The following is a 12,660-nucleotide window of genomic DNA, read 5'->3' as shown; positions in this document are numbered from 1 at the left end:
AGGGCATCTGGCAACCTTGGAAGGAGAATTCTGCCTTTTTGAAAGACTTTGATGATCTTTGGATTTGTCCGATGCAAAGCGTCTCCCCAGTGCTGGAGATGGAGGAAGAAGAAGAAGAAGAAGAATACTGGAGCTCCATGGAGACCATGGACTTCTCTGGTGTTGAACATGGACAGAGCATAGACAAAATCCTTAAAGGCCCCATCAAAACATTCAAGCCACATTTTGTTGCAGTCCATGAAACACCCAAGCCTCCAGAAGCCCCACACAGCCACGCACCAACAAGAACAGTGGCAAAGCGAAGCGTCAGTCAGCAGCCCAGTGTCTCCCCAGTGCCAGAGTCTACTGAACAACAGGAAGCTAAAGAATGCACGAACTCCATGGAGTGCCAGGGTCAGGACATCTTGCAACTTTGGAAGGAGAACCCTGCTTTTTTGAAAGACTTTGACGACTTTGGGACCTTCTATCTAGCTACGTTGGCATCCGCAATTCTGTGCTCTCTTGGCTAAATTTTTATTATTGCTTTATTATTAGTTTCATAATAAGAATACACAACACAATGACACATATCTGCTCAGTTGAGACGACTAGTCGTCTCAACTGAGCAGATATGTGTCATTCCCACCCTGCTATGCATACACCAAAGTACTAGTACTTTGGTGTATGCATAGCAGGGTGGGAATTTCTTCATTTTAGGGGCAAGGCCATCTGGCCTTCGGCATCACAAAAAGATTTAGGGCACAAGGCCACATGCCAGGGCATAAAGGCAATTGCTCCATTGACATTGTAAAGAGCGATTTTTTTTTGTGGTAAAGAGTATTACATTTCTTGGTGTCACAATTTCGGATAATCTCAGCTGGCACTCTAATACCAAAACAATCGTTAAAAAGGCCCAGCAACAGCTCTTCTTTTTATGAAAAATGATCAATACACAACATACACAACATGCTATCTGTGTCTATAACTTAAAAAATAAAAAAATATCGCCAATATCACTGGGGGGGCCAATACCGATATATCGGTTATCGGCCGACCAATATATTGTGATGTCATCAGTTATTTATGACACTGATGTCATAATAATAACACAACCCAGCGAGGAGGTAACGGATGCATCAGCAACGAGAATTGTTATGTCATCAGTTATTTATGACACTGATTATGTCATAATAATAACACAACCCAGAACAAGACACACAGACACATGCATCAGCAACGAGAATTGTTATGTCATCAGTTATTTATGACACTGATTATGTCATCATAATAACACAACCTGGCGAGGAGGGAACAGACACACAATATTTATGACAGACACTGATGATGTCATAATAATAACACAACACAGCACTGCAGCACACACAGATGCACACACAACCAATCACATAATCTCCCCCCAGCTTCGCCTCTGGCGGAGATAATTAAAAAATAAAATAAATAAATAAATACATAAATAAATAAATAAATAAATAAATAAATAAATAAATAAAAATAACTCAATTGATTAATTAATTAATTACAAATGTTTTTAAAGCTTGTGTTCACCACCACTGCAATCTGAAATTAATTCAGTGATAGCTCACTAATGTCTGTCTGAGGTTTTAGTTTGATAACATTTCATGCAGCACTGGAGTCAGTCACACTCACACTGAAGCCTTTGTGTGTTTGGTTTGTCTCTCTCTGCCTTCCGGAAAACAGCCAGGCTCCCTCCTGATTCCAACCAGCTGTTTCCCGCCTGAGACAGATCAGCTGCACACACACACACACGTAGTAGGCGGAGGCAAGAAGCCACACACATACACACAGAGACAGACGTAGTAGGCGGAGGCTTGAAGCCACACACACACACACAGCGGAGGGAACCCCATCAGCTGTGGGAGCAACACAGCTTGAACTTGCTTTTATTTTTCTATAGAACTCTCTTCCTCGGACCAGCTGATTGCTTGTTTTTTTAGTAGTAGCAGTTAGATCTCTGCGGTAATACGAATTATTGCATACAGAGGAAACAGAGCGGACGGTGTGTGTGGGGGGGAAACAACAACAATCACGGACTGGACAAGGTGGCTTGAAAGCATGGAATATTTCATGATGCCGACAGAGAAGATCCCGAACTTACAACAGTTCAAGAAGTCAGAGAAGGATGTGATCGGAGGTCTCTGCAGGTGTGTGTCGCCGTTGATAGCATGCTGTTTGCACGCCTTGCCTTTCATGTGGCTGCTGCCACTCTGTGATTGCAATCTTGCTCAAGTTAGCATGCTAGCTTGTTAGCTCCTGTGTTGCTCTGCCAGCAACATGGTTGTACAACTAGCAGCTTCTCATGTTAGCTATGAGGACTGCCGCGGGTGGATCGATTGCTACCACGCTTGATTATACCTTAGCACTTAACGTTTGCCAATCAGGTATATTTTCCATCGTTGTAACGTTCAGAAATATGTAAATCGACAAGGCGAAAATGGATAGATTTGCGTGTAATGTTAGTTCAACATCAACCACGTGGTTACTCCCGTGTTGCCCGCCGCTTTGCAGCTCTAGACTGAACCAGATGTTTCTAACGATGATTTTCGCTTTGAACTCCTCGCTAATGTCGCAAAATAGTCCGCTTCTCTCGTTCACTGGCAGCCGAGCTGTTCGTTGAGGCGCTGGAAATGGGTTTTGTGACGCTATGCACGGTGAAACGAGGACCTGCCCAGCTAGCTGGTCCGCGGAGCAGCCATGCTTGTTGTGTGTCGTGTGCTGAAATTAGCTTAGCTTAGCTAGTTATCCCAGTCCTCGCACGCATTTTCTACGCGTGTTAATTTGGGTATGTCTTTACGCCGTGTGCACCAATTGCCTTAACTGCAGGCACGTGGTCTATTGATTGTGTCAACGGGTCGGGCATAACGCTGTAGCCTTTGGTGGCAGGTTTAACGTTACACGTTAGCAGCTAGCTGGGAGCTAACACGGGAGAAAGCATTGTTCTCCATGCCAGGGGGGCCTGCCTGCCTGCCTGCTGGAGTCACATTTCACTGCTGCTGCTACCGTCAGTCGCTGGCTGCTTCCCCCGGGCTGCCAGGTGGCTCGATGCGCCCTCTGGCGGTCATGTTGGAGGTCGGCAGCTCTTGTCTTGGCAACGATGGTTGGGAACAGCTGATTGCATTTCTGAACTTAAACGACCGAGGTTTGGTTTGGGACAGTGTGGGCTGTCAGTGGCTGTGGGTCGTTTCTGTGCTGGCTTTGCTCGAAGGCTCCTCATTTCGTCACTGGTATACCGGTACATGTGATCGACTTTGTGTTTAGTGTCAGTTTGAGCTTTGCCCAGTGGTTGACGTTATGAGGTGGTGCTGACTATTCTCAGTTACCTAGAAATGTGCAAAACAAATGTGCCACACCAGATCATTCACTTTCAGTTATAACGTTAAGAGTATGGCTGCACACCGGCAGCTCCCATATTTTTCATGTATTTCATCTCTGGCTTTGTACCCATGTGACACTGTACTATGCTGCTAAGTGATGAGAGGGGGTTCAGCTACTCTGATGAGTCACTTGAGGAATTGAGCACACAGGAATCAAGCAGAACAACCTGCACATCATCGCCCCTGTGGAAAAAAAGACCAAATCCCTTTAATGAGCCATCAGTGTCAAAGACAAAGTGCTGGGGTTAGTTATGTTATCAGAGGTATGAGGACCCAAACGTTTGCGCACACACGCAGGCCCACACACACACAGGCCCACACACACACACGCACCCCCCCCCCCCACACACACATGTCTCACCAACAGAATAATGTTGTTGCATTATTACTCATTCATTGGGACATTTTTGTTACAGTAGTTTATTCTAGACAAGCTTGTGCTCCTCTGTTCCAGGTTGATCTTGCAGTTAGACAAAGTGTGCCTGAAGCTAAATATCAAAGGTTTTTAGTCTGATATGTGTACATCACACAAGTATCAAACCGAGGAAAGTTAAAGGAGTGAGGAAGGATCTTTAAAAGAACAAATACAAGCTTAAATATAATTGATTTCTTGTTGCCTTACACGTGTCAATGTCACGAAAAGAAAAGTTTTTTTTACCACTGCATCACTGTTCCTGCTTATGTAGGACCAGCTATATAACACGTTTGTTACTCTGCCATCTCTCTTTTCCTGGGCAAATCAAATATATTTTTTCTCTTCTTGTTTTGCATTTTTAAATGCGCTTACACTTGTTGCTTGACTTCATAAATGATGACAAGGCCCACCATGTCCTCATTTAGTTGATCTAGGTGTTTTCATGGCCAGTAAACACAAAACGTCATGCGAGCTGTGCGATAGTATTTTCTGCCTTACTAACCCCCCCACTGCCCTCCATCGCTGGTCCTTTTGAGAAACATCTCTGATCAGGTAATTTGGGTTCTTTAGTTTTTTCCTGTGCGCTGCAGTCATCTTTAGCCGTAATGGTTGACTTATCTCCCTCCCAGAGTCAATATGACAGAAGAGGTTTTGCCACCGTGAGGTCCAGCCTGAAGGGACGGAGGTGTGTGAGGGGGGCAGCGAGTTGAGGCAAACTCAAAGACCTCCAAGTAGCTAGACTGAGGAATGTGGCGGGTCAGAACTGAAGCGTGGTACGTTCTCAGGTCAAAGGTTGTCCCGTTTAATAGCCAGTGCTGTGTGTGTGTGTGTGTGATGTTACCCAAGGGTGCGAATGGTTTTCTATAAAGAGCACACGGTTTGTGAAACTGCATTCCAAAAATGTAATTACTTGTCTGTCTGTCCGTTCAGTCCCAAAAGATTTCTGACGACCCCACGAAGATGGTTGTTGAGCTTCTGGCTTACTTGGAACCCTGGCTGTCTTGTCAGTGTCGTCTAGCCTTGATACAACTTAGCCTTTCTTACCCTCAGGTGTGCATAAACTGCAGGGATGCAAACTAGTCACCTTTAGGTGACAGTCAATTATTTGATCCCAAATAGGCCACTTAAGTGAATGATTGTGAGTGGTTTTGTGTGTGTCCTGGTATCTGTCACCTTTTTCACACTCCATGAAATTGCATCCCATTACAGGCTAAGAACTTCTTTAAAAATATATATATATTCGGTTATTCTATCGATTATCGGCCATGAGAAGCAAATATTTATTGGTCATCGTATCAGCTGAAAATCCATATTTGTGATTTGTGCATCCCTCCCTATAAACTAACAAAACAGAAATCAAACAGGAAACCGTTAGATTCTAGAAGATTCTGCTGTCATTAAGATGATGCAGGACATTTCAGATTTATTTAGTAGTGGCTTCATGGATAGGCTGGTTTCCCCCTCTCACCTGTCAACCCCCTCTCTCTCTCTCAGCCTGGCCAACATCCCCCTCAGTCCGGAGACGGCTCAGGACCAGGAGAGACGCATCCGCCGCGAGATCGCCAACAGCAACGAGCGCCGCCGCATGCAGAGCATCAACGCCGGCTTCCAGTCCCTCAAAACACTCCTGCCACACACAGACGGAGAGAAGCTCAGCAAGGTGCAGCATACACACACACACACCCTCTCTCACACACACACACACACACACACACACACTAGGGCTGTGAATCTTCACTGGCCTCACGATTAGATTACAATTCATCTGTATTCGATTCCACGATGCATCTCGATACAGCTCAAAGTATTGCAGCTCCAAGTATCAAATCCTCAAATTTCGGTATTATTACTGCACATGGCTACTTTTTCATCAATATAAGCAGTCGGATAAATATCAAGTCCCTTTTTTACTTAGAAAGTGCTTTAAAATCTGAATGTCAACAGAAATTTAAACAAACTATTCAACGATTCATCTGTCTTCGATTCACACGTCCGCATCGCGATGCATCGATTATACGATTCATTTTGACACCCCTAACACACACACACACACACACACACACAATCCTTTCTGTGTAGTTTTATTCAATGACTTCTTTTGCGATAGTGCAGATCATGACATGAAGATATTCTTTTGTCTATAGTTACGTTATGTTTGACCAAAAACAACAAACAAACAGTACACTGCTTATCCCATGCTTTATTTCCTCCACACTATTTACTACATTGTATGTCACAGTGCTGAAGCCTGGGTAAAACTGCAAGGCACTGGCTTATACTTGGTTACCGTTTCTTTATTGTGTTTTCCTTGTGGCTCACCACCAGTTTTGTACGAATGTTTTGAAGAATGTACGTACACTGGTGTTGTATTTTAACCAATGGGATTTGTGCCTGCCAGGCGGCCATCTTGCAGCAGACCGCAGACTACATATTCGCCCTGGAGCAGGAGAAGACCCAGCTGCTGCAGCAGAACAACCAGCTCAAGCGCTTCATCCAGGTAACGGCTCGCTTAGTGACGTTTTGGGGGGAAATCAACGGTGGCTTCTAAAGTTTGCTTGTAGCCGTTACGGTTAGCTCATTTGTCATTTTCCAGCCACATTGGTAAGCAGCCAGACTATCCCAACGAATGTTTGTTTGGTTGAATAATGATGGTGGCTGGTTTTAATACTCCAAATACTGTAGTTAGTAAGGTGGGAAAATCACACCCGATGGATTTTGACTGGCCAGTTTTGCATTTAAGCAAAAGTAGAAATTAACAGGGTATCCGCGGGGTCTTGAAAAGTCTTGAAAGTTGGGAATTCAATTTAGGGAAAATCAAGACCCTTGAAAAGTATTGAAAAATCGTAGGTGGATTTCAAATTCAAGACCCTTTAAATGTTATTTTTTCGATGTGAATAGATGTGTTTTCATGACGTTCATTTACGCTGAGTTAAAAATAATTTGCGTGCTTTTAAAAGAAATAATGTAACGTTACATGCATGTGACAGTGTGGGTGTGTCGTGGGCGTCCCCCCCCCTCCTCTCCTTCACTCATTCAGTGCTTGCTTCAACACAACAAACATGGCTGCTGTGAGCGCATGCGGTCTTGTCCGGTCTAGAGAGCGAAATATGGAGTTATTTTTGCTTACGTTGCTGACACTACATAGCCCGTCTGTAAACAATGTTTAAAAGTGCGGAGGCGAACTGGCGAAGGGAGCTGACCAAACGCCGACAAACATCGCAACTTCAAAGAGCAACAGGTAGCAAATGTGATCGATAACATAATTACACTCCCTCAAATAAGTCGTGAAACGATTTTTATTTTGTGACGGCAAACATTTTTCACCGTCAACGAGGACATGTGCTCAGTACGAGCGACAGTACTTTGGCAGATAAGCAGCAATTGTTTGGTGGTCTTCTCCTCGTCTAAAAATTGGACAAAGTAACTCCCCCGGTTACTGCACTAAGCTCTGACACAGAGCCAATGTATTGACTGTGGGACACTTGTCCTTACGAGCGTTTCTCTCGTCTCTGCAGGAGTTCAGCGGCTCGTCGCCCAAGAGGAGGCGAGCGGAGGAGAAGGACGAAGGCATCGGCTCTCCGGACACGCTGGAGGAGGAGAAGGGGGAGGAGCTTCGCAGGGAGATGCTGGAACTCCGGCAGCAGCTGGACAAGGAGCGCACAGCGCGCCTCCTGCTGGAGGAACAGGTGAGACGCAGGGAGGAGGAGCTTGGTGTGTAAAGTCCCCTTCACACTGCGATTTTGGGCTGTCCTAGACGAACGATGACTGTTGACTGTTTTCTGAGTGTTTTCTTGCTTATAGACTATTCGACTGGTCTATATATATATATTAAAAAAATAAAAAATAAAAACTAGACAGGGAAATGAGACACTTTGGAACATCCCTAGTAGTCAGGAACACAGCCAATGTTTGCCTGGCGTTTTCCACCCTGGATTGACCTGAAGAGCAGGTTGAGAGATGGGGGTTAAACGGTTTGGAAAGACAAACAAGAGACTGAAATAGGAAGAGGAATGTAAACAATCGTGGCTAATTTTGTAGATGGGCAACACTCACCACAATAAGTGACAAAGCCTTGACAATTCTGCTGTTTTTAGTAGATTAAAAAAGGAAATACTGTTTAAAATCTCTCACACAATGATATCTGAAACAAATGAAGGACTATTATAAAAAGTTGAGTTTTGCCATTCTTCATACTACTTGTACTAGCAGAATACCCGTCCCCCCTGTGGCTGGTTATTTAGTCAGGCCTTGCACACAGAGTTGGCATGCAGCCTCTCCTCTCTCTTTCCCAGAGGGTTTTTATAGTCCACTTCAATTGGCTGATTATAACTCCACTCACCTGTGGGCTCCTCCACTCTGGAGCTCTCCATGGTGCCGAACCTGTCGTGAGTCATTTTGGCCCATTTATTCGGCCCTAATTACCTAATCAAAAAATCCGGCTCTGTTGGGTCACCCGCAGGGGGTGCTCTTTACACTTCCTGAAAGATTCAGCGTGATCGCACGTGAAATGGCAGAGCTGTGGCCGAACACAATTCTGCTCGCTCTCACTCAAGTCACTCACAGGCACACACTTTGCATTCTTATTATAGGATGATGCTGCAGGTTAATGCAGTGAATCAGTTTGATTACGGTATTTCATATTTCAATTTTGCGTGTTAACAGATAGTATTCTACATCGATATTGAAATAATTTCTTATGATAATCACCCCGCCCTAGATATAGAGTACCTAGATATAGAGTACTGCAGGAATGAGTCTATTTTCAGAAAACGCTTCAAAAGTCATAAAAGTGGTCCTCATTTGTGAAGATTATCTTGCTGAACACAAAGTTTCATCAACTTTTTTCACCACAGACATTATTTCATGGATTTAACTGAAATTCCCATAGAAAAAATTGACTTTTACACGTTGGAACTAAGAAGTGCAGTAAGCCTACACAAATACATCATCCCTGCGGTACTCCAGAAGCACTAATGCAATGCAGAGGTCGTGGACATCTTTGCAGTTACTCTGAAATTGACATCACGTTGAATTAACGTGTGTGTGTGTGTGTGTGTGTGTGTGTGTGTGTCCGTGTGTGTGTGTGTGTGTCTCCAGATGATCCAGGTGAAGGTGATCACTCAGCAGGTTGAGGAGGAGCAGGCTCAGCTGCAGAGTCAGACTCTGTTACGGCTGCAGCAGCTCCACGGTCCGGCCACCGACAGACACACACACAGCCCGCAGGTCAGACACACACACACACACACACACACAAGCCCGCATGTCAGACACACACACACACACACACACACACACACACACCAGCCCGCGTGTCAGACACACACACACACACACACACACACACAGCCCGCATGTTAGACACACACACACACACACACACAGGTCAGAAAAGTGTTTCAAACAACTTCTACCCATCATGTGTGGTGACCAAATCCCAAACATTGGTGTTCAATTTGCCCCCCCCTAAACATAATTTGTATCACATTTCATAAACACTGCAAATAACAACACATAGAAAAGGCACTGAGCCACACACACACTGCCTTTTTTCAAAGTGGGTACATCGCTTTATTACTTGAGACACTTCGCTCTTTAAAAACACACACACACACACACACACACACAGAGCTTCCAGCAATATTAAATCTTACTGCTCTGGAACTTCTCGTAGAAAATGGTAGTTTGTCCAGAGAAAAGTTTGTTGTTTTATCCATTCACAAGCACACAACTTCAGCATGTCACCGCCCCTTCTGCATGAAGGGCTGCCCTAAAGACTTTGGATTGGTTCTGCAAAGCTCTCCCCCCCCCCCCCCCCCTTTTTTTTTACTCTCAAATTGCCAACAAAATCTGTGAGAAAGTTCTCAGTCTCTAGCGGAGCGGCGCGGATAGTGACTGAGAACTGAGACTGCATATGAATTAACGCTGATATGTAAACGCCTACAATCCCCTCTGTGTCCTCCAGGTGCAGCAGGCTCCTCCCACTCCCCCCGCCCCCACCCACCACCCCACGGTCATCGTCCCAGCCCCGACACTCGCCCAGCACCCGCACCATCACATCACCGTGGTAACCATGAGCCCGGCCGCCCACACCAGCACCGTGTCCACGTCCAGACAGAACCTGGACACCATCGTGCAGGTAACGTGTTCACCCCATTGGAGTGTGGTTTTACAGTGGGCGAGGTTTGCCGAGACCACTGTCAATTTTCTTGGTTAAAGGGATAGTTTGGATTTTTTTACGAGGTACTCTCGGACAGTCTGTGTACTACATGCAGTAGAATGCAGCCGGAGCAGTCCCAGTTCGGAGAAGTGGGGACCGGCCGCGTCAGGGAAGTAGATCCGTCTGTTGCTGTCTGCTCACCTGGCGTAATCCAAGTCTCCACAAGCCCTGAGATGCCAAGTTGACTTGAAAAGACGTTATTTACACCCTGTTTTGAGCTGAAATCTTCACTGTAGCCACATGCTGCACAATGGTGGACTTCCGATACTGTAGCCTGCTACAGTGATTTCAGCTGAAAACATGGTGTAAATGACATATTTTCAAGTCAATGCGGTGTGGGAGCCGCACAACCTGGACACCAGTAAAAGTTCAGTCCAAAAAAAAAAAACTCTTACCAGCACCCATGCGTTAATCCGTGTCCTCCGTCAATGCACAGGTTTCATTAAAATACTTGGGATTTTTGGACGTAGTACAAATGCTCATGCGAACTCCCATCTTAGGCTACCAAGGGAGATCATTTTCTTAATAGAGCCATGGATTGGCTTATGAGGATTGTTGGAAAATGTTTTTTTTTTTTGCAAAAAAGATTTTAAATTGATTGAATATTATTTCGCCCTCCGCAGGCCATCCAGCATATTGAGCGCGCTCAGGAGAGGAGGGCCAGCGCCGAAGAGGAGCAGAGACGAGCCGTCATCGTTAGCCCCGCCCACGTCGCCATGGACACCGCCTGCTCGGACACGGACACCGACACGGAGGGAGAGGACTGCTCCATGAACTGATCATCCAGACACACATGCAGTAGATGCATGATCCCAACAAGGCAGAGAGAAAAGTTTAGAGACTCGTGTTCTGTCAAGACCCGACTTCACACACACACACACACACACATTTCCGATACCTGCCCACTGTAAGATTCCCTCCAGGAGCTTGACTACTTTTTAAAAAGAAACATTCTGTCTTAGGCATTATCCCAACTCCCAAATCCAGTGGTTAAGCTCTCTGTCAGTCACGTACTGTCAAATCCCTGAAGATTGAAAAACACAAGATGGCCGACATGGTGGAGCCCCAGTGGGATTTCTAGAGGCAGTTCCAGTGCCCATCCACGGTCTATAGAGACACTGCATGAGATAGGCCACGCCCATCACGGGGGAAAGCCCTCCATTCACTTCCATACACCAGCGTCGTTTTCCTTGAATCAAACAGCTAAAAGCTGTTGTGTGGTGGGGCTGCGCAGACAACAAATGTCAAAAGAAATCGCCAATTAAAGTTTTTTTGTACTCCCGAGCAAAACGAGGACGCCATTGAGAATTGGCGAGAAGAAAAACGTGGATCTAGCTGTCAAGGAAGTAAGTTGGAGTGTTCATCTAACATATATATGATCTTTGTGTGCAACACGTAACGCCAGGATTCGGGGGGGGTTTGTTTCCCCCCGTTTTGGGGGTGGTTTCTGAATGGTGACGCGCTCCGCAGTGTCTCTATGGCAGCCAGAATTCTCTATGCTGTGTTGCATTGGAACACAGTGTGTTTTGAGGAGGTTGTCCACAAGTCAAAGCTATCAGTATCTGTCCGTCCTTCCTGTTTTTTGTTTTGTTTGTTTTTAACGTGTGCTACATACAATCACAGTTCCCCGGCCCTCACTGGCACGCTGGCAGTATTATTTGTGCTACAAATTGATAAGACGTCAGTATAATGGAGTCGAATGTAACAACACAACAAGCAAGCAACTCTTAGTCTTTTATTCTGAAAAAGAGGTATCGAGTTGCCCTTATTTCCCCCAGTCTTATTTTACCTTGTTTTTTTGTTTTGTTTTTGTACGTTACCCTGTTGTCTCGGCTACATTCTAGTGCTGTTGGTCGCGAAATCTGACTAAAGCTGAAACTGAAGATATTTCTAAATTTGATTTTTTTAGGGAAACATTTTCAAACTTAATTTGAGCATAGATCGCGATTTTGAATGATTATGTCTGATTTACTTGAAAAAAAAGGTTCCGTGTTGTGTTGTCGAGTTCCGATTCAGCCCTTTAAAAAAAAATAAGCTGTTTGACAATTTACATGGATTGTCGTCTGGTTTTAATGTTGTAGTTTTTTTTTTCTGTCAGTTACTGAATGTAGAAGGTGAAGATTCTATTACTTTCGAGATTAACAAGTGGAATTTGGAGGTTTTGTCAGGTTCACACAAGGAAACTGAGTCCTTCAGATGAAAATCCATCTAATCTGTTTGGATTTCTCTGTAACCGTACTTAAAGTTGTCGAGTCAAAGAGGGGAGGCACCGTCCTTTTTCTCCACTGGTTACAGTGGTCGGTACTCCCCCAAAATGTCGAACCCGACGCTACCAGATGGTTTGTTTTCACATAACCACCTGGGACTGAGTCACTCTGGAACTCTGGCCCGTTTGAAAGGGCAGGCACTTTCAAAAAGTACCTGGCAGGTGATTGGATGAACCATCAGTCTATCACGGGCTCGCACTCGCTGGCCTCACACCTAAATCCCGCCCCTAGCTGCTTCGTAGGACGCCGATTCAAATGCAAGAGATTGGAGCGTGGCAAGATGGATGCCTCGTGTGGTCATCATCTCGCGCAAAACCAGCTGCGTCGCAATGTGACAAAGTTCCACCAACAAAACCAGATTTTTAGAGC

General features: G+C 45.1%; 1 protein-coding gene across 1 annotated transcript; it reads left to right on the top strand.

Annotated features, from left to right (window-relative positions):
* Positions 1-2,032: 2,032 nt before the first annotated feature.
* On the top strand, positions 2,033-12,109 carry LOC310794253 (transcription factor AP-4-like). The gene is made up of 7 exons (XM_083656211.1): positions 2,033-2,162; positions 5,302-5,467; positions 6,206-6,304; positions 7,323-7,493; positions 8,905-9,030; positions 9,770-9,943; positions 10,648-12,109. The coding sequence occupies exons 1-7, from the start codon at positions 2,074-2,076 to the stop codon at positions 10,801-10,803; spliced, it is 981 nt and encodes a 326-aa protein (XP_083512337.1). The 5' UTR covers positions 2,033-2,073; the 3' UTR covers positions 10,804-12,109.
* Positions 12,110-12,660: the final 551 nt, after the last annotated feature.

The sequence above is a fragment of the Poromitra crassiceps genome (genome assembly GCF_964638095.1).
Source record: "Poromitra crassiceps genome assembly, chromosome: 19".
In the NCBI taxonomy this organism is placed as follows: domain Eukaryota; kingdom Metazoa; phylum Chordata; class Actinopteri; order Beryciformes; family Melamphaidae; genus Poromitra; species Poromitra crassiceps.
This window is presented reverse-complemented; position numbering and strand designations above follow the sequence as displayed.